This window comes from Rhea americana, unplaced genomic scaffold, assembly GCF_003343005.1.
Source record: "Rhea americana isolate MKP2758 unplaced genomic scaffold, rheAme1 scaffold_363, whole genome shotgun sequence".
Taxonomy (NCBI): Eukaryota; Metazoa; Chordata; class Aves; order Rheiformes; family Rheidae; genus Rhea; species Rhea americana.
In genome coordinates, this window is record NW_028186494.1 from 537843 (window position 1) to 559270 (window position 21428).

The 21428-nt window shown below is 37.5% G+C and overlaps 1 protein-coding gene across 1 annotated transcript in view; it reads right to left on the bottom strand.

Annotated features, from left to right (window-relative positions):
• Positions 1–8577: 8577 nt before the first annotated feature.
• MACC1 (MET transcriptional regulator MACC1) overlaps positions 8578–21428 on the bottom strand; it is a 33741-nt gene continuing 20890 nt past the window's right edge. Inside the window, exons 3-5 of the mRNA XM_085312423.1 lie at positions 18075–20113; positions 15367–15555; positions 8578–9000 (exon numbers count right to left, since the gene is read on the bottom strand). Of these exons, the coding sequence (XP_085168549.1) occupies positions 8785–9000; positions 15367–15555; positions 18075–20113 (2444 nt within the window). The 3' untranslated portion in view covers positions 8578–8784. The remainder of the gene's footprint in view (positions 9001–15366; positions 15556–18074; positions 20114–21428) is intronic.

The window sequence follows — 21428 nt, forward strand, 5'->3', positions numbered from 1 at the left end:
GAATGAGAAGCCAGCATCCTATTTGGAGGCTTGTAGGTGGGCCCAACTTTAAAATTTCTTATTCTGATTAACCAGTCTGGGATGTTATTTTCCTATATTTAGTGATATCAATTGTGAAAGGATCAGTCTTCTGGAGATAGTTCATCTGAAAATAATACTGTTAAAGAAAGTTGTCCACCTTTGGAATGATTCAGTTACAAAGTGATATATGACATAATATTTCCATTAGTACAAATTGGCCAAAATTCCGCCAACAGTCCATTCTAGAGACGCATCTGGCATTGCCCAGAAAACACTCTTGGATTATTTATTTGTTTTCTTCTCTAAAAGCAAATGWGGTGATTACACAGTTAGGTTTTGCAGTGAAAGACAGAGGAACTCCTCTATCAATGCCTTTGTCTGCTATTTCCCTACTTTTACTTTTATTGGCCATATATATGTTGCCAAAGCTGAAATAAATGAACACAGCAGTTTGGATTTCTACTAAAACATCCTGTCTTGTAGGTGCATTAGTAAATGAATGAAAACATCTCATATCTAGTTAATCTCCATAGATCATTGAATTTTATGGCCTACAGTCAGAATCCAGGCTAGCTCATCTGGCCTACAAGTCTGTCCAATGTGTGCATATGACTTGATGGCATCTACAGGCATCTCAGTCCTCTCTTCAATTCCTGCCACTGAGCAGGACTCTAGTGCATCACTATTCAAATGGATTGCGTTTTCCCCCATGTATATGATATGTAGTTAACACATGACAGAGGATGTCCACATTTCGGTCCTGTGATGTGTATGTGTCCAGTTACATGAGAGAAAAGATCACAGAATACAGCAAACACTTTCACAAGAATCTGTGCACCTTGCCGCAGCAAGACTAGTATTTCTTAACTAGCATAGTGATTAATGATAAGTCATATAACTATTAAGGCAGCACTGCCTAGTGGGTAAGGAGTTTGGACCGGAGTTTGGAAGAATCCTGCTGATATCTTTTGGGTGACCTTGAAATAATTTTCTCTGCCTTCACTTTGCTTCTTGTGCTTTTTCTCACTTCCTCTTTTATCTGAGCTCTTTGCACAATTAGTCTTCAGCATCGAAAAAGCCATTGATATAGGACAGACAGTTCATCATCACTATCATCCCAATAATTACAATCTCTCTTTTCATTCTCTCCCCATTTACCTTCCCCTCCTTTCCACACTTGTTTTAGAGTAGACAAACTAAACTGTGAAGAGGATTTGAAATGTATTGATTGGCAGTTAATATCTTGTAGTGGCTTTAATTATTGTAACTTCCATATCCTATATTTGTTATATTTTCTTCCTCTGGTGAAGTAAGATGACATAAATTTTCAGAGTGCATTTGACCCACAAAAGCTCTATCAACATGTTTCTTGGACTCTACCACACTGAGTTTCTGTGCCAGCACTGCTTACCCTTATACAACCTAATCTCTAAAATATAATCCTACTTGTAAAGTCTTTCAAAAGGACAAAAGCCAGGTGAGGTTAAAAGCATTGTTAAAAACAGGACACTGGCCTTAACTATGGTGATAGTTGAGACCAAAACTTAAATTTCTAAGCTTGTTTCATTAAGAATTAATAAAATACTGATGCATAAAATACTAAGAAACCAGGAACCTGTGAGAAGGTGTCCCTTATCTGGACTGAAAAATCATCCTTTATCTTTGACTTGTCTATAAGCAGAAAACTATCAAGTTTCTGTGTTTTCTTTTGATTTTTGTCTGGCTGTGTTCTTTCTTCCTGCTCCTAAAGCTCTATGTGGGCAGATTTCTGGTCTGTGTCCGGGTTGTTTTCAGCCATTGGGACATCCTGGACTTTGCTCCYGAGCAAAGAGCCAAACTAAGGGCTGGGCTTAGCATTGCAAGCAGTTGACCAAAGGCCTAGAGAGGGGTGACAACAGATTTTGTTAATTAAAAAAACAGCAAGGACCTGTGGGGCTCTGAGCTGCTGTGCACGAGGTATGATGGGTAGTTGAGAGCTGCAGAGAAGCTCTCACAAAGCTCCTGCATGGGTCTTCACAGGTTGCTCTCTCATGCTCCTCATCTCCATTGCACTATCTCTTTTTCTTTATGGAGCCTTTTATAGACAAATGAAAATGAAGAAAAGGCAAGGCCAGGTAGGTTTTTCTACAACAGTTTGGTATCTGTAAGGCTTCAACTCTAACATGCAGTGTATACAAACTGAAGCCATGTTGCTGGCTTGAGGTCTTCAGGTAGTGAGAGAGATACGTTTGTATGTATGAAAATGGGTGGATTGTGACCTAAAAGCTTTCCTGAYGTTTGCATGAATACAGAGCTAATTCAGACTTCAGTTTCTGTGTGATAGTCCCCTGGCACTATGAGTAAAGTTTGTAATTTATTCAGAAAAATGTTCCCACTCTCTTGCTTTGTGACGTCTTCTTGCTGGAGCTTCAGGCATAGGGCTTTTATTATTATTATTATTATTATTATTATTATTTTTAGATTTGATAATCCTATTTAACCTTCCTGCAAACGGGACTCCAGAGAGAGCTTTTCAGTTACACACAATTAGTTTTATAAGCAGCATTATTAAACCATCCATTAGCTGGGAATTTTTTAAACTCCTTTATTAATAGCAATAGAGGCTTTTGTATGAAGAATAGAGGGTGACATTGTATGAAATTGTTTCAGGCTCTAATAATAACATTTTCTACTTGTAGAGTAGAATTAAGAAGTAAGCCTTCTCATATGAGATTTAAATTTGCTACTCCTGTCCCCCTCCATCCTTTGTCCTCATCATGTTTTTATCTGTGATGCATGAAAAAGGGCTATACTGAATCCTGAGATGGATAAAAGATCAGAGGGCAAGGCCATAACTGGGGAGCTTGCCCTCTTGCATGGAGCCTGGCTGGGTTGTCATCTCCCTGCTTATAGTGTAGTATTGCACTTTTCCTCCATGCACTAGATGCAGCTGGTGAGAGAAYTGTGAATCTATCCAACCAGCAGTCCCAGCACTTGAGGTCATGGACAAGGAGATGGGCTGTGGTCTTCACTGAATGAGTTTGTGAGCTATCGCCTTATCTTGGGTGGTGGCAGAGGAGGGCAGGGGGTGTATGGGGCCGTTGGGATGTGTGAGTGGACTGTGCGAGTCACGTGTCTACAAGWGCATTGGGAGAGTTAGGGTGAGATTAGAGGTCTGCTTAGCCCAGGCTCGTATCTTCAGGGAAGAGCTTAAAAAACAGAGCAAACATGAGATAATATTTCTTGCTATTGCATTTCCAGTATGCGACTGAGTTTTACTGAGCTGGTGGTAGCATGCAGACCATTACCTCCATAAGGCACTTTTTCCAATATATTTGTCCAATTGCTTTTTCACTCATTTATGCCTTTGTCTTCAACAACATTTCATAAAAATGCGTTCCACAATTTTGCACTGTATGAAGAACATTAGCTTATTTTTAAACCCGTTGTCTGAAAATTTCATTGTTGTGAGACATACTGAATAGTCATTGCCTATTCACTTCCTCCATGTCACTCCTGATTTTCTTTGTTCTCAGTGTATTGTATTTGACAWGGCTATATTTTTGATCTTGTTCTGAATTTACCACAAATGTAATGTTTAAAACCATGTAGTTGTGGAATGTAGCTGAATGTGCTTCATCTTTGTCTGTTCTCTTGAGACCATTGTGCTGCCATCCTTATTCTTCACAGGCCAGTTCATTTACATTTTAAAACCTAGGATTTACAATGAATATGTAAATACATCTTTCAGTCAATATAATAATTCCTATTACTTACTTTTAAATTGAAATCCTGATGATAAATTTAGGCTTGCAGATATAGTTAGTATTCCCGGACAAGGAAAAGTTCTTTACTGAGGGTTTACTGAAGTAACAAGTCAGGAGCTGGTATATAATTTGATTTGAGAAAACTGAAATAAATGGGCAATTGAAACTAAACAGCAGTATTATTTTTCTCTTATGAAGGTTCAGAAGTCATGCTAGTTTTGACYAAAATTTTCAAACAAAGATTCACCCCTTCAAACTTATTTTTATAATTCTGTAACATAAAAGAAAAAATTCTGCAACTTAATCACGTGACAAGGCCTGCCTTCCCCAGCACAAAATGAGTTCACAAAAATGAGTTCATTCTGTTGTTTCAGGAAGTGATATAAGAAGCTGCTTTTGTTTATGAGAGGTAAAAGCAGTATACATTCCTATTTTTAATAGGTAGAGGTTTTAAAGGAAGAAAAATGTGTGTGCAGGCATTATTCATTTCCTTGGCTTTAACAGAACCATCATCTTTCACCTTGTAGCCATCTTTTCCTTCTCCTTGTCTTACAAGCGCACAATAAAATCCATACAAGGATTCCAGTGGACAACATCATTTTCCCTTGTTTATTGTGTTTAAAAATATATACTGTAAGTTAAAAAAATAGATAATACATATACATTGACAGCAAATATAAAATCACATTTTACATGCTAARAACACTCTCCAGATTGTTTGAAGGACTACATTCTGAAGTGTCTGTAGCCATTTATTGACAGTAAAACTATTAAAGAGCAATGGTTATCACCTTCACTGGACTAACATTGTCTTTAAATACCTCCAGAGACTTTAACAAACTGGTTGTTCTCTCACACTAAAGTATACTGAGATTATTGTCAGTTAATGAGTTAAAAGTGAGAGGAAGAAATTAGTATAGAATACCATTTGCTATATGTTATTCCCAGGGAAGAAAAAAAAATCCAAATTCTCCATTGCATTGTCTTTTCATAAGCATTTTTCATAGCTGCAACACAAACAGAACAAAACAGTAAAGCTATGTATCCCTATTTGGTTCAGCTGTGCATGATAGCTGACACAAGCTGTGAGCTGATGAAGAACCAGCTTCATGGAGTTTAGCTGGGAACATGGTATTACAATCTGCACTTTTAAACGATAGCCTTTATTGTTTAGACGACCACTGGCCTGATCACTTACTGAGAATGAGTTCAGAAGTACTTCACAAATAAGCATTCAGAATTAGCTTGAAACAAGAAACAGAGTTGCTCCTGTCGAGATGCTTGGTAATTACTTTTCACATAGGTTAGGTTTTACAAGAGTAATTTGAGAGAGAGAGATATTTTCACAGAAATGACTTAAAAGAGGCACTCGCCCAGCTCTCCTCATTTTTCTGGCCTTGATAGGAAGGTGGAGGGTGATGCCTCCCACGTTGTTCCCTGGGTGATTCCCTGAAGAACACCCCTACCCATCATTCAACCTGCAGCTTGCTCCCGGTGCCCGGTCTGCTGCTTTGAGCATCTCCATAGACTGGCTTGTTGACTAGCCMTTTGCTTATATTTTACAGGAAACTTTCATTTCTGTCCCTATCATTCAGCTTTCTAAAACAGCATCCAGGAATTGAAACCTAGGGAACTGAAACCCTCCCCAAGCCCAGCTCAGGACTGAAACTTTTATGGGGCAATAATTTGTCATTTCTCTCCTGCTTTGACAGCTATTAGTTTAGAAATATGTCACTGTACTGTGCCATTAAATGACATGGAGCTGAGATGCCTCTGCACTGTAATAACAGGAATGGCTTCCAATTTCACTGCAAGAAACAGTATTTCTAGCGTGAGTGACAGCAGGACTTTCCTTATTGCTGCCCACTATCGAATGCGCCTGCCCCAGCCAGGACGGAGGGCAGCCAGCGCAGAAGGAATCCTTTCTCCAGTTTTCACCAGCAGGTGAAGCAGTGAGGYGGCTGGCATGCTCACAAGTCTTTTGTTTTTTTCTGTTTAAAGAACTTAGCCACTCAGATCTTAGATGGATTTTTTTTTTCTACCTACATATACAAAGGGAAATGGAACAAGCTGACATAGCTCTTTCTCCAAGTTGTGCTCACAAGAAAAGTTGGGAAACCTAGAAACAGAGGGTCATTTAAGGCTAGGACTAGGAGCTGGTATTTTTCCTTGTCTCCTCCCAACGAGCTGTTAATCTTATCCTGATTTGCAGAAAACCAAGAAGGTATGTGTGCAGGCTCCTGGGAAAGCTGTTCTCTCTTGACAGGGTGGGAGGAAAGGAGAAAAGGTCAAGAACAGAGTGTGTTTACCAAAGCCATGTGCTCCTAGCTGTGTGTTGCTGCTGACTGCAGCTGCTTCAACTCTCTGCTGGCATTTCGTGGTTTTGAATATTAGAGCAATAAATAAAATATGAGTTTTTAATACCTATTTTTTTATATCCAATGTGGGTTGCTAAAGTAAACAGAATATTGCATGAGTGCACATTTCATTCATATGAGCAGAAGCTTACAGCAAAGGATGGGGAGTGCAATTAGCAACCAAAGTTCACAAAAAATCTAGCATGCAGCACAACTACACAGACAGATATAAATTCCCTTTTAAAGACATATACTTGGAGGACCAGTTGCATATTTCAAGCTAGAGAGAACACTGACTCACTAAATCAATATTTTCTATATCTACAAGGCCAAATTCAACTCTTGAACAAGGCAGAGACATCTTTGCTGCTGTTTCACAGCAATTAAAAGATTTAGCCTTGAAACTGATGGGCACTCAGCCTCTCCTCTCCAAACACTTTTCTTCATGAATCCCTGACCACAATCCCCTTTTGCAGTCTGAACTACCCTTCAGACATGACTTTGGGAAGCTTGTCCATCCTATTGGGTAGAATCATGCAGCCAGGAGGGGGTAGCTTCCAGCAATATCTCCTCAATTTGACTTGTATTCAGTCTTGTATTTTCATGTTCTTATTACTAAGAGAATATTCTTTTTTTTTTCTCCAATATGGCATGCAGTAAACATTAAATAAAGGTGCAAAAATTGTATAAGTGCAAAAACATGTCTTTAGAAGCAGGAGCAAGTAGTATTGCTCGGCTGTTAAAGCCAGGGGAAGCTTATCAGAGTTTTAAGTAAAGAGAGAATGGCCTACCTCACTGGAAGAAGATTTCCCAGTAAGAGAATATGGTGAAGCTAGAAGATGTTTATGCGACCTGCTCAAATATATCTGCTTGTAGGAAGCCAGAAATGTATTTCTCTGCAGTTCAGTGTAGGGACAAGGCCTGTAATCTGCTGCATCATTGCAAAATCTCATTCAGGTTGTGATTCTACTATAAGCAGGAGCTATAGCAAGATCTGGAAAAACTACAGAAATGTTTCCCCGAGAATAGGCAGTTTTTCCTTATAAATATTRTTTTAAAATAATTTTAGTTAAATTTATAATATTTTAATTATAATTGTAACRGTATTTTGATGTTTAGAACTTTATTTAAAATGTACTTTTAAAGAAACCAGCATGTACCTTTTGCTAATCCAGCAGCACAACAGCAAAAGAGAACAGACATTTTCTCCCTGCAAGCAAGCAGAGAGGAAGCGCTGGTCTCTGCACAGAAGTATAAGATACTAAGAGAATATCATTTTATATTTTCTCTAAAGCTCTTTTTAAAACTGCACGGGGCAAAAAATAAAATAGGTGCTAGTACATGAAACAGATCAAGTGATCTGACTCCTTTTTCTAGATCTTTCCTTGACCAGCAAATACAATATTTTGCCAGCTGAATTCCTTTTCCTGTTGCAAATGAGGAGCAAGTCCATTGCAGCCAGATGACCTGCACGCACACTAATTCAGTCATGTCCTGCTGCTTAAGGTTCTGTCTGTGAGTGAGCTTTCCCATTCCCGGAACAAGTACTCTTTCCTCAGCCTCCTTTAGCCATAAATGCTTTGCGAAAGCTTAATTAGATTAGAAAAGAAAGCAGGTAGGGGAAAAGGAGAGGGGAGGGAAATTAAAAAAAAAAAAAAAAAGTTTAAATGTTCTATTTTGATTTAGAATCACAAAACTTTCCTCCTGAACAGAGATCAACTAATGACAGAAAACAACTGAAGCGCAAGTTCTGGGCTGAAACACAACTATTTTGTGGTAGTCTAGAAGGAATTTGACTTTGTCTTGTCAACTAAAAGTGATGACAGAATATCAATTTTCTTTTCAACTGGTTGTCATGAGTAGAATGGCAGTTATTTGCTGATGTTTCTCAATAAACCTTGATTAAAGATACTCAAAAGGGCTTTAACCTTTCAGAGCTACCATTTAACTAAATTTATTTAGAAGTTTATGCTAAGAAAAATTAAAAAGTCAGTTAGACTATAAATATTATTCAAATCGCATTCTCTGCATTTATAATTTTTAATATCAAGATTTTATTGATAAGCAAGGTTATTTTTAGAGTATACAACTAATAGAAATTAACTGCTGTATTAAAAAATGAATCTAAAATGAACCCCACTTAGATTTTTTTTTTTTTTTTTTTTTTGAGAAAACAGCTACCTCACACACAGATTTGCTGGTGTAAAAAGTAGCATAAAACCTCTACCAACTACCTCAACAAACAACTGCTTTGATCGTTAAATTGCCCATTTCTGTCTTTAATTGGAGAAAAAAAAAAAAAAAAAAAAAAAAAAAAAAAAAACGAAACACTTTGGTTGGCACTTTTTTCTAGGTGTGAAGAATAACTGTTTGATTTCTTGTTTTATGAGAATATGAATTATGTCCCAGTTGAGGACAGAAGAGATCTAAGGTTTTTCTAGGTTACCCTGCTCTCATTGTCTTGCCGTCAAGAGCTTTTGGAACCAATGAAATCACAGATTTTGATTTTAATGCCCCATTGGAAATGTAAACTTATGTCTCATGGGCTGAACTCATCTATGCGTGACTCTCTTAAAAATGATCTCCACCCAGAAGTCAGTGCAATCAGAAATAGCTCCTTTTAGAGATCAGATAAATTTTCCAGAAAATAATTTGGTGCTCTAGTCTTCTTCCTCCCGTGTGGAGAAAGCACTTGCCCTTAAAACGTCCAGGCAATTCACAAGAACCAAAGTTCCAGTCAGCTCTCGCCAATGTTTTGTTACAGGGTTTTTCATTTTGTCCAAAGCTGATTGCAGGTCTTGTAAGACATCCCTGTAACTATCTCCATAATGGGCACCCCATGTGTAGAGAAAATCATATGCAGGTTTCCACATCATCTGCAAAGCAAGAAACAGAAAAATTTAGCTGCAGAAATTGAATTACTGAGAGGAAAAAAGAACCTAAATCTTTGCAGTAGTAGAAAAGTCTCACAAAAGAAAAAAGTTTCATCCCTAACCACACTGAAATACTTTATCATATATGTGTTCATATAAAATTTCTAGCAACCTTATAAACTTCATTTCTGTTAAATTCTTGAATTCTTAGCAGAATAAATCATTAAAAAAAAMCACAAAATCTTCTTTCAAATGACTATCACCAAGTCTACACATGTCAGAAAGTATAACACAAAGCACAGCAGACAGAAGTAAAACATACTCCCCCCTGGTCCTTTTTGCAATGCAATCACTTAACAGCAGTTTGCCTATCTGGGGTTTGATTGTACTTTTGATGGTTAATATCTCACTTTGTCTCACTAATCAATATCGTACTGTAGCCTGACTGCATTGCTGCCTATAACTTTTAAATATGCTTGTCTTTACACAAGTGGTTTCTGGTAGCAGCAGCAGGAAGATTGGATCTGTCTATAAAACCTCTGTTTAAAATAATAACAGCCACAAGAGTAGGGAGTCAAAAGCATTTAAATTAACTTTTTAAAATCAGGACACATTATTCAAAATGTGTCCTATAAGAAAYAAAGAAAATGAAAAAACGAGTTACCAGTGCCCCTCACTTCAAATTACGGTATGTTTGTTTTATGACAAACAAATACAGAGCAGATCTGTAGCAGGTGTGATTTGTCATTGGTCTAGTAACATTAATTAAGCCACGACAGAAAGATTCAGATACCCCTCTGACCTTATATCTTTCAAAGTGCTGATAGCCAGAGTAAGTTTGTTCAGTTTACAAACAAAGATTGTTTTCCCAGCTGCTGCTTCTGCAAATTTAACTTGGGCTATCAGATTTCTGTAGCTTGCTACTTCACACCCACAATAAAGGTTCTGCAGAGCGCATTTTAACTGGAAATTGCATGGATGGTGCACAGGAACCCATGACTTTCCCAAATGTACTGGCTTTTGCTGTATTAAGAGAAATACAATTATGCATAGTTATGTAAGCACATGTAGTGATGTCTGCACACATATATATGCACAGAAGTGACCAAGCCGCCCCTTAATTCTAAAAGGCTTTTTTTGTTGTTGTTAACATTGCTTTCCCTTTTTAATGGAAAGGAAGGTTTCATGATTCTAAAGGATAATTCAGGAGGAAATTGGTTATTTGATTTAATCCAATTAAGTTAAAAAGAAATACACAATATAAAGCCCTATTTCCTTGATTATTAGCAGAATCAGGTATCAGGAAAAAGTTCCTCTGCTTATGGTTTTGAGCTTCTCTCCAGGTTTAGGTTAAGGGCTCTTAACTTATCCCAGGGATTCACTGTACCATAGTTTCTGCAACCATCTCCCTCRAATTCTCTTGCCTTACCCTCTCCAACCACGGAAAAAAACCCAAACAAAAAAACACCAAACAAGAAAAAMACACCCCTACAACTCATCTCCCCAACAGTGTGTTTCACAGACTTAGTCTGGTTTCAGCCTTTCATTTGAGCCATAAAAAGTGCTTATGCACTATGACAGTGAAGTCTGTCATTTTAGCTCGCTGAAAAAGGGAAGGATATCTTTGTTCACYCAGAATACCAACTGCATGTACTGGCTTTAACCAAGTCTGTCTTACAAAAAGAAGAAAAATAAGTTGGTGGGGAGAGAGAGAATGATGATTTTTTTCAAACATATTCTGTCTGATAATAGGAAAAAATAAAATCAAGATTTTCTTAATGTATTGCTGAAAATACTAGTTATTCCAAAATATATTTTAAATAAAGTGAATGAGTTAACCACTGGGGCATTTATGCTGTGACCAGAAAGCTGCTTTATTCCTACTCCTACCTTCATACACAAGGTGGCCAAAGAGAGAATCTGGGATTTCTGATATTCTAACACTTGCTATGCCTTTTCTCTGTCTCCTGCTTCCTTTCCTCATATTTCTGCTGGACGAGGTTATCAAAAGGGTTTGGGGCTGCAGCAGTCTATCTGGTGATCTCCACTAACTTGTGAAAAGACATCAGTGAGTATTATACGCTGTGCTTTGATTTATGCTGAAGGTCAGTTTGGCACTGCGGAGAAGGACCTGGGAGTTCTGGTGGACAAGATGTTAACCATGTGCCAGCAATGCGCCCTTGTGGCCTCTCGTTCCCACTGCCTCGGCTGAGCAGGTAACAGTAATACCTACATACTCTATGAAGTGATTTGGAATTTACTGATGAAAAGCACTTCAAAAAGCTAGGCACCAATTGCATGCATCTCAGGTTGCTTATGTGATCATTTGAGAGGAAATTTCTCCCACTAAGAAAAAGATTATGTTAACAGTAGCAACATTTTTCAGCCAGCCAACCCTCTTGATGGTGAAATAGCCCTTAATGAGTAAAGAATTGGTCAATATTTTCAGATAATTGTCAATAATTAGTCAAAATTTATTACTTCCCCATCTCTGCTTGGTTTCCCATTTTCAGACCAAYAATCATTATGAATGAGAAAGTGTTTCTATTAGAAAACTGAAGGCTGCAATAATCCTCATTAAAATCATCTTCTTTTATACTCACTAAGTAATATCATGATCAGCAATCACTGTGAAATAAATAGTCAGACTAGGGTTAACCCTGAAACAACACTGTGGGCTTGCCTACACAGGTGAGAGTTTACAGTATAGTAGCTATTCACTTTGTGTCCCRTGTAGATCCTTCCCCCAGTGAATAACCACCGTGAAGCACTTCATAAACAGAAGTGGATTACAATGTTTCCCAATACAGAGAGGTCAACCCACCAGAGCTCTGATGAGTGTAGGGATCAGTAGAAAGCACTGAAATTCAGTGAAGAGAACACTGAAATTCAGGCTTAGATTCACAGGACATTGAGGATGCTGAGCATTCATGCGAGATACCTGTGCTAGATACCTGGTCTTCTTTAAACTTATACCTGTGCAGACAAGCACTGCTATGAGACTCATGGGCCCATGCTGGGCCTTGTGAAATGAGATAAAAACAAAGCAAATGCTGATGTTTCAGTTTGCTTGTTGCATGTTCTCTTAAAAATTGAATGTGCTCTAATATTGCCAATTTTATGAGGRATGTAACTGCTATCTCCTAGCAGCAGCTACTGTCACTGAAAAGTGGAAAATCTTGGAAGTGGTTTATAACAAAAATCATGTTAAAAATCTCTTGAAAGTAAAAGAATTGGCTGTTTGAGACAGCAAARTGGTTATTTTGGAGGCAGAGGAGGGGAACTGTTCTGGAGAGAGAAAAATACTTTTTTCATGCAAATAGTTCAGTTGTTTCATAATAATTGTWTAGTATTGATGTTTGATAATATGGATGTGCATCAACATACGACTCGTACCTTTTCATACAATGTCACTATTGACAAAGAGATGATAAGACCATGATATAACGAGTGTTGCTTGGCACAGGATAGTGATGTGCATAGTGCAASCTGTAAATAAACTAATTTCTCTGTAAGATTTGGATTTCCTGTCAAATTCATAATCTCACTGGTGCTTAAATGCATGTTGCCATGCAAATGAGACCAGTATCACTCATTTTAAATCTCAGAGAGTATTCTAAATCTCCCGATGGATACATAATTGTTCGTATTTTCTCTGTGTACAAGTTCAGTTACAGAAATTAAATTCTGTCTGTAGCTGTCTGTCATACCTTACATGAAAATGTACTGTTGCTCTTTCATCTGAGCAGTCCTGCTGCAAAATACAATCAGTTAAACTATGAAACTTGTATAAACTTTAAAATTTGTTCAGGGAAATCATTTCATCATTTTATACCAAGTTTGGGTCATACTGAGACTCCCCCCAACTTTTCTATTAACGTTACCAATTTGGGAAAAATTACTAACTTGGTATGTAATAATAAAGAGTAGTTGAAAGAATGGTAAATAGTGCCACTCATGCAGATAGCTTTCTGCTGATCAACAATTTTTGTGCTGGAGAAAATTGGTGGTAACAGACTGTACTTTGACAACTGAAGGTATATGGCAGAGGGTCTTTAACAGTGCACATTACTACATTACTACACTGAATTTAAAGGGAATTTCATTTTCTATGGCCACTGGTGCAACTTACACTTTTTATAGTTCAAACGGTGCTTGTGTCTATACCTGAAAAAAAAATAGGTTTAAGATTTTGTTTCTGCTGTCTGTTAGCTATAGAGAAAACATTTCCAAATACCACGGAGATGAATGGAGTTGCATATTGTTCAGGAATAATCAGGTCTATAATTCCTACTTCAGAAAGSTGAGATTTTGTCAGACAAATGCAAAAAGCTTAATATACAAAAGAAAAGTCTGGGAAATTAGATTAGGCACTATAGAACAGGTTAGAAAAAAGCAAACAAAATGGAAGTGACAAGCATTCACATTCTTTTTGATTTTAGTATTTTAGAAGGAGATAAAATATGTAAAAACAGAGCTAATAACATGGCGGTTTTTCACTGAAAAGAATAGTAGGCTATGAATTGGTAGAACTGAGAATTTTATGAGAAAACATTTTAAGAAAGAAGATTTATCCAGGCACAGATAGCACGCACAGAACAACTCTAAGAAGTACATGAAATAGCCCAAAKAGAAAAGCAAGATCAAAGGGGTAGCAAATGTTTGCAAACAGCAATGATAAACGTAATTTTGTAGAAACGTGCCGAACCCTGAAAGCAAAAATATGGAGATTTACTCAAATATTAGTTTAGAGCATGGGAGCTATCCAGAATAAATAAGAGGTGGTTGTTCAGAATCAGAATAGGAAACCCCTGATAGCCATCATAAGGCAGGTAAAACTGAGRCTTTCGTGGGATCGGGACACTGGAAAGGAAGGTATGTCTGGCRGAGAACAGGAGACTCAGACATAAGGAAAGGAGAAGGAACAAGAAATTGTCTTGAGCTGCTGTGAAGGTATGGATGGGAAGTTGCTCCYCGTTACCAAAGGAATCACTTCAAGAGAGAAGGAATTCAGGTTGGATCATGCGCATTATCTGCAATAATCGGAATAGATACTGCAGGCAGAGGGCAAGTCTAGCCTGAAGGCAAGAGCCTTAGGCAGAAAGGTCAGCCTGAGTATTCAGCAAAGCTGGTAAGAGAGGATGCTCAAGGAAAACACCTCTGAGACTAGAATGCTAGAAGTCCTTGGCATACGACTCTGTGGGCAACAGTAGATTTACTGCATGCTTTTGGTGTTAACAAAGTAAGGGTGGAGAAACTAAGGAAGGAACTCCGCTGTCTGGACAGAGGTGTGCCGGGAGGATAGCCCGCCTGTCAGCTCCCAGGTGCAGGTGGATGCAGGCCCACTCTAAGGCTTGTGGGCCTTAGATGTGGTGTGTCAAACACACCACATTACACAGGTGCCAGGGATTTCTCCGAGCATCTAAAATAACACTAGAGCTATATTTAGGTACCTAAATTGCTCCTTACATGTGTATGCACTAAAACACATCTGAAGACAACTGCTTAGCTTTCACTTAGAAATTATACTTCTGTATAACAAGTGTTTTACAACAAATGGTAAATAGCATTAACTGCGTGGCAAAAATGAATTTAAAACATGGATTTGGCCATGTTTGTATGATAGGACAGCAGTGAAAATGGGGTCCAGGCCTCCAACCTCTTAATTCTCATAACTTAGCAGGTTTAGCTCTGTTGGTTAGAGTGTGGTGCTGCTAATGCCTAGGTTGTGGGTTCAATCCCCATATGGGCCACTTGCTCGAGGGTTGGACTAGATGATCTCCAGAGGTCCCTTCCAACCTTATGATTCTTAAATGCTGAAAATTCTGACACAAATATAGAATATARAAGTGTAAATGATGTAAACTTTCTTTCAGTTTAGAGAGCAAAAGCTGTACTAAAGGTGATCTGATAGCTCACTCACAGACTGAACAGTCTTCCTCGTTTTCTTTGAAATGAGGCCAGGCAGGAAAAAGATGATGAAAAAGGGAGCAAGGGTTAATTTAAATAGAGGAAGCACCCACCCAGAACAGAGCARGCGAAATTAATGTTGAGGAGGGATGGGACAATAAAGGGGACTGAAAACAGCCCTTGGACAGGACTAAAGAGCTGAAGCTCAGGACAGACAGAAACTAGGATATCCATAGTAAATTGTTTTGGTATGATAACACTGAACAACTGGCCTAAAAGAAACATCTTAGATAGCTGCAAACAAGACATGATGAGAAATCTTTGCACTGGAGACCTGACAAATTAAATAAGGAAGCTGTAACTACAGAAGGAAAGAAGGGTACACAACAAGGAAGAAGAATCCTGGCTTCGTTTGTGAAGAGGAGCAAGCATGCACATGCTGTTACACCAGAGACTTACCTCCAGAGCTACCTCTCCATTTTTCCCTTGATGAGGTACTTCATAAGCCTCAATCTGCTGCTTTGTGAGTCTGGCTAGCTTCTCCGCAAGTTCCCGCCAGTATTTGCCAAGCTTGACTGCTGAAGTCAAGATGACAGTGTCCTGGGTAAGACGTGCCACTAATCCCTGGCAATCTATCTTCAGAAGTGCCTACAACAATCATATTCGTTAGGGTTCCTTCACTAGTAATTACAATCAGATCAATATAATTTGTTTTTATAGTGCTAATCTGCATTATTAAGTGGACAGGAAGTGTTTTTTTTTTTTTTTTGCCAGTTTTGTATTTGTGAAAATATGCAACTCTTTATATTTTTTTTTCCCCCTCTTCAAAAGGGTGTTGCCAATAATTTCATAGGAAAAATGCCCACAAGCTTAAGTAAAAAATAAGCTGGCATTCAGCTGCTTCAGCATTCCAGTGTCATATAGATCCTGCCAAGCTCAAGGATCCTGAAGAAAAAAAACACTCTTCTCCAACAAAAATATTTGAGGCATAAACTTTAGTTTCTTAAAATATGACATGAAACTTAAAAATAAAGTTAACACAATTATACTAAGATGTAGTCCTTAGTCTACTACTTTTCCAAAAAATAATTATTGGCCAGCACCTTTTGATTTAATCCTCCTACAGAACCGATAATATCCTGCCCACTAGGCAGAGATGCAAGCAAAAACTCCCCCCTTCCACATGAGCTTTTAAGAACAAACATATTAAAGTGGTTCCAGGAGTAAAGTGGCTTCCAGGAGGGAAAGGCAGATATGTTGCATTCTCCTTTATTATTTGTTTGGACTACAGCTAATGGGAATAGAGGGATTTTTTCCCCCAATTAATAGAAAAAAAGGTTCCACTGAAAATACTGAATTTTCAGTGAAAGATCAAAAGCCAAAACCAGACAATTTCCTTGTTTTCCAGAAATTGATTTTTAACATCAAATATTTCTGCAGAAATCAGACATTTGTGTGATTTAATTGAAAACCATATTTCCATAAAARTCCTCTTTACAAACAGTAGAATTGTTAGTAGGCAAGATGTTTGTCTCATAACTAACCAGAATTCACTCACCATAGATCCCAAACCAATAGTGCATGTCTCRGATCAAATACTTAAGAAGTCACTGTCTTGAGAAACAGAATATAGCCTATAATACCAAATCCCCACACATTGTGGCAAAGCAGAGAGGAAGAAACTATTTAGTTTGCTTTGCTCTGAGAAGCAAGAACACAGGAAAAAAAAATAAAATAAAAAAAAATAAATTCTGTCCACAAGTGACATGGATGATATGTAGCCTTAAGTCTAGCTTTACAAAACTAGAGCCCTATAGTGGCATTTCACAGCCTAAAATCATATACATATTAAAAGTGAACCATCTTACTGGTCCAGTTATGCCCCACCTTTTGCCTGTTCTGTAATGAGCTCTTCAAAACATTGCATTGTTTACATTACAAGCTTTCCCCTTTCCTTTTTCCCACCTATTTTTGAACAGAAACAGTTAAGACCAAACTATCTTTAGTTTCTACATTCTGCTTCATTCTTGTTCAGTTTTATTTCACTCAGTTTAATGCATTTCTTCAGAACTTTAAGTGGCCACTGCTGCCAAATTTTCCTGAGCTCCTTTTGCTAAAATTGCTCTCCGCACTTCAAAGAACAGAGACCACTTACGAGAAGCGAACCCTACTGTCTGCGATGCAGAGGTAGCCAGAAGGCTATAAAAATAAAATGCTGCAATGTGAATTTTTCAAATAATCATTTCCATAATACATTTGTTATACCTTTCTGTGAGCAACTTAATTCTCATCTGTCTCTAAAAAGGCTGATATACTTTTCAGTCAGACTCAAGGACAGCATTGAATAATCCTGAATTCCAAATTAAATTTGCATGCAGATTCATGTGTAAATTTTTAGAACATTGCCAAAATATGATGACTAACAATGCAACCTATCACCTGGCAGTGGTTAGAACAAACACACTTTTTGATTTCCCTGTCACAATATTGACTGATGTAGAAGCTGTTCAATGGTTTTCAAAACAGCCTCATGAAATTGAACCAAAATTCTTGCAATATCTTATTTTAGCGGCAACAATGCTGACTATGAAGATGTCACATACAGATAGAAAGTGTTGTATTCAACAAACAGCTCAGGTTTTCTTCCCTTTAAATAAAGAGAAGAGTCTTAGATGTACAGTTTATGGTAGAGAATATTGACAACTAATGGAGCTCCACACTATGATGTTAACTAGTTGAAAATGGGACTGAATTGCTCAGGGAAGCCATGCTTGCCACGATCATGGCAACTGTTTTTATCATGCCTTTATACACATATACGCATATATTTGTATATATATACATGCATATATATATACACATACAGACACACATACACACATGTATATAAAAATTCAAAAAAAAAAAATCTACTAAATGAGCAAGGTTCCCAGAATTTTTAAGAATGCTGCTTAGAATGAATTGATACAAGTATTACTTTTTCAAAGAGACTCTAGATGCATTTTTYATATGTATATGCATCCACAGCTTCTAATAATGCATTCACATTTCTGAACATTCCAACAAAGATAAAGGACCATATTTTGTTGCTCAGAAATTACTACTGAGTAGTTTAAGAGTCTTGGCAATGTGTTCCCAAAAACCAAGTTAGCTTGTGCAATACTTACAACAACGATCTCATAAAGAAATAGTCTTTTATTTTTGTTAGCATGGCAGTCTTCCTTCAGCCTCTTCACAACATGTGCAACTCTTTCCGATTCCTTATCAAAGTATGCCTTGTTAAAGTCATCCCATGACATATGTGAATATCCTAGCACTTCAGCCAAAGCTCTCCAATCATAAACGCTCTCGGATACTGTAGATAAGACTACAGAGTAGATGTAAGTCAGTTTTTTAAATGGCAGTGCAATTTGTTCAACAAGATTCCTGGTTGGTAGCTCACTATCAGCAACATCCATAGCTTGTTCTTTGGAAATCACTTTTATGTTTTTGCAGTGTACAAGACCAACCTTTTTCCTGAGAACTCCTACATACCATTCTTTTATTTTAGCCTGCCCAATGGCTTTTACTTTTTCTTCACCAAGAAGTGCTATTGTGTCCCCTTTAAAATATTCTAACAAATAGTCAATCTTACTTTGACGTAACACAGTTTTCAAAGCCACTCCGTAGGTGTTAACGTTTAAACATTTATCTTGAAACTTCGGATATTTAACTGCTGGTATTAATAGCAAAGGTGCAGACTTGATTTCTTTGCATTTTGGTAAGTGCTTTGTTCTACTGACAATTCCACTTAATTTTGGAGCTGGATCAGGAGTTGTAACGCAAAACTGCATCACTTGGTTAYTTTTTAAGTCTTTAATCTGAACAAGGAAAACGAAGAAATGCATCTCCCTGGATCCTAGCATGGAAAACAGGAATTGTTGGTGGACCATTTCACCAGTTTTCAGTTGTTCTTCTTTAATACTTCTGCTTTCATTTTCCATCTTCACTTCAAAATCTGGATCACAGGATATCAAAGAAATGTTTAGATCTYGTGGCTTTTCAAGCAGGAATGTGTGTTTTCCCCACAGCTGAAATACAACAGGGGGCATATTTTTCCCCCCCTTTTTAATATCACAAATTGTAAGTTTTCTTGGAATATAGTTATGACCAAAGACTGTAAAAACTGCTGTAAAAGATGGGTGAATATATTTGGGACCATAAATTCCAACTGAAACWGTTCGGTGAACATAGTCCCAGACATTAGTGGCTGGAGGTTGAATTTTGTTTGCTTGTACTGCRATCACTGTATACATCACATGACTTAGGTCTGTCAGCTTCACTTGTATGGTATCTTGATAGAAGTAGCAGTTCTGTAACTTCTTGAAAGGCCCGTCTTTACTGACACTGTAAAAGCACACAATATCAGTCATGACTTGGCTGAGAGGATCGTTCTTCACTTTAGCTGCAACTTTTACTTCTAAGAAAATGGGTTCAATTGTGTTGAGGTTGCTTAATGTAAGTTCTATTAGAGGACTTACAGTGCTAGACAATTCATTGTTAAGTGRTAACGGAGGGTTAAGAATAGCCTTTAAACCCACTTCTTGGAATTCTCCAGGTAATACATGGCCCATAGGGATGTGAACATTGATATCAGAGTCAGGTAGCTGTACTGATCCCCCTTCATGATTCAGTTTACAAACTACATGAATATCTGTGGCTTGTGTTTGTGCCCATCCAGGACTACGACTCATTGCATCCAAATCTAGACAAGATCGGGTCAGCTGTCGGTGACTCAACCAAGCCATCTTGTAGGCTTCACGGTCATTTTGAAGCTGTGCTGTATCTGAAGCTACAGTTTTTTGTGGTCCTGTCTTGTGAGGATTAAGTCTTTGGTTATCAATAATATCCAGGAAGTCAGACACACTCTTGGATCGTCCAGATCTTCTTATCGAAGTCTTTCTCAGGAGACAATCAATATCTAGCTCATCACCTGAGGAATCCAGAGAGTCYCTGTTGCTAGAAAGTCTAGAGAACAAATAGGGTTTTTCTTTTAGGGCAGAAAGGTATTTTTTATTTTCATTTCTATTTGAAGCAGCTATGTCATGTATGAAAGGATTGGATGCTGACAGTTCGCTCCAGAAAGGGTTAGTCTTGGAAACAGCATGGACATGTTTGAATACATCAGAACAGTCAATATTCAAATCCAATGTACTTTCACTGTCATCTGTTTAAAAGAGAGAACAAAAGTATTTGCAAAAGCAGTTAAAACACAGCTGAGGACAATAAGATATTCTATTCCATTCATTTCCAGGTGAAAATCTGTTAAACTGAATAAGTAGAGACTAAATTTAACCTATAAAATGCACACAGTTCCAGTTGTTAACTAACATATTTATAAACTTCAAATTTTTATGGAGTATCAATATCCACTTTTAAGTAGCATTTAAGAGTTTACATTAAAGAGTTTTACCAAACTAGTCTTAAAATATATGAAGCATCTTCTGCAAGGTGTTGATCATTATCAGCCCCTATGACTATTAATGAACTTTGAGTATGCTGTGGTCCCATAAGGTTTAAACTCTTACATTACAGTAATCTGTAGCCTCTTTTGAAAGACCATGGATATTTTTCATTTGCAACTACTTCTATGTAAAGATTAAACAACTCCTATGTAGTTTTTTTTTAAATAGACTATGCAGCCAGTATGGATAAATGTATTATTCTGGGTTCCTTTTCATGCTAGTGCACATGCACTTAATTGATGACAGCACTCTTACAATTCATCTCAGTGTGACCGGAATTTGATATACCAACTTTCAATTTAAATGTCCAATTGGTGTAGCTTATGAATTCCTGTACTATTTGAAATTCAGAAAGGAGTGCTCAAGTCTTCTGGTTTTCCTGAGACTGCTTTTTAACAGACAAATGGGAGTGCATAGTGATATTTAAATATACTTTCTAATCAAAGTACTGACCATTAACAGTAATGCCCATTTGCTGTAAATACAAGATGGCCTTTGGAAAGTTTCATTCATATTTTATATTAATAACTATTTTACAAATCCTGGTTTAGAGGTTGATTTTAAAGCTCACAATTCCTGCCTCAAACAGCATGCCTGAAACTTTTTATCTTAAAGGTTTCTATTACTTCAGTTTGATRTTATTTTTATATGGAGAAGTTTATACCATCCCTTCTTTGTACATCCTTGCAAAGGATTTTAGTTTTAGAGGGGAAATTCAGCATTTCTGCATACCTGTATCTTCATTATTATTCTCCCCATAGTAACTTCCATCTCCAAGGTTACTAATTATCACTCAGTCACAAGAATGACTGTCTTCAGCCAAAAAAACCTGAAACTATTTTGCACATTTTTAATTTCCAATTTGTCACTACTTGTGATAGAGTGCCAAAACCATGAATTTTTTCCACAGTTCCAGAAAAAATCCTATTTGGAAGAAGCCAAGTGGAATTTATCAGTTTCCTAGCCGCCCATCTGGAATGCTCTGGAGTTGTCTCGACAAGAACCTTCCAGGTCCAC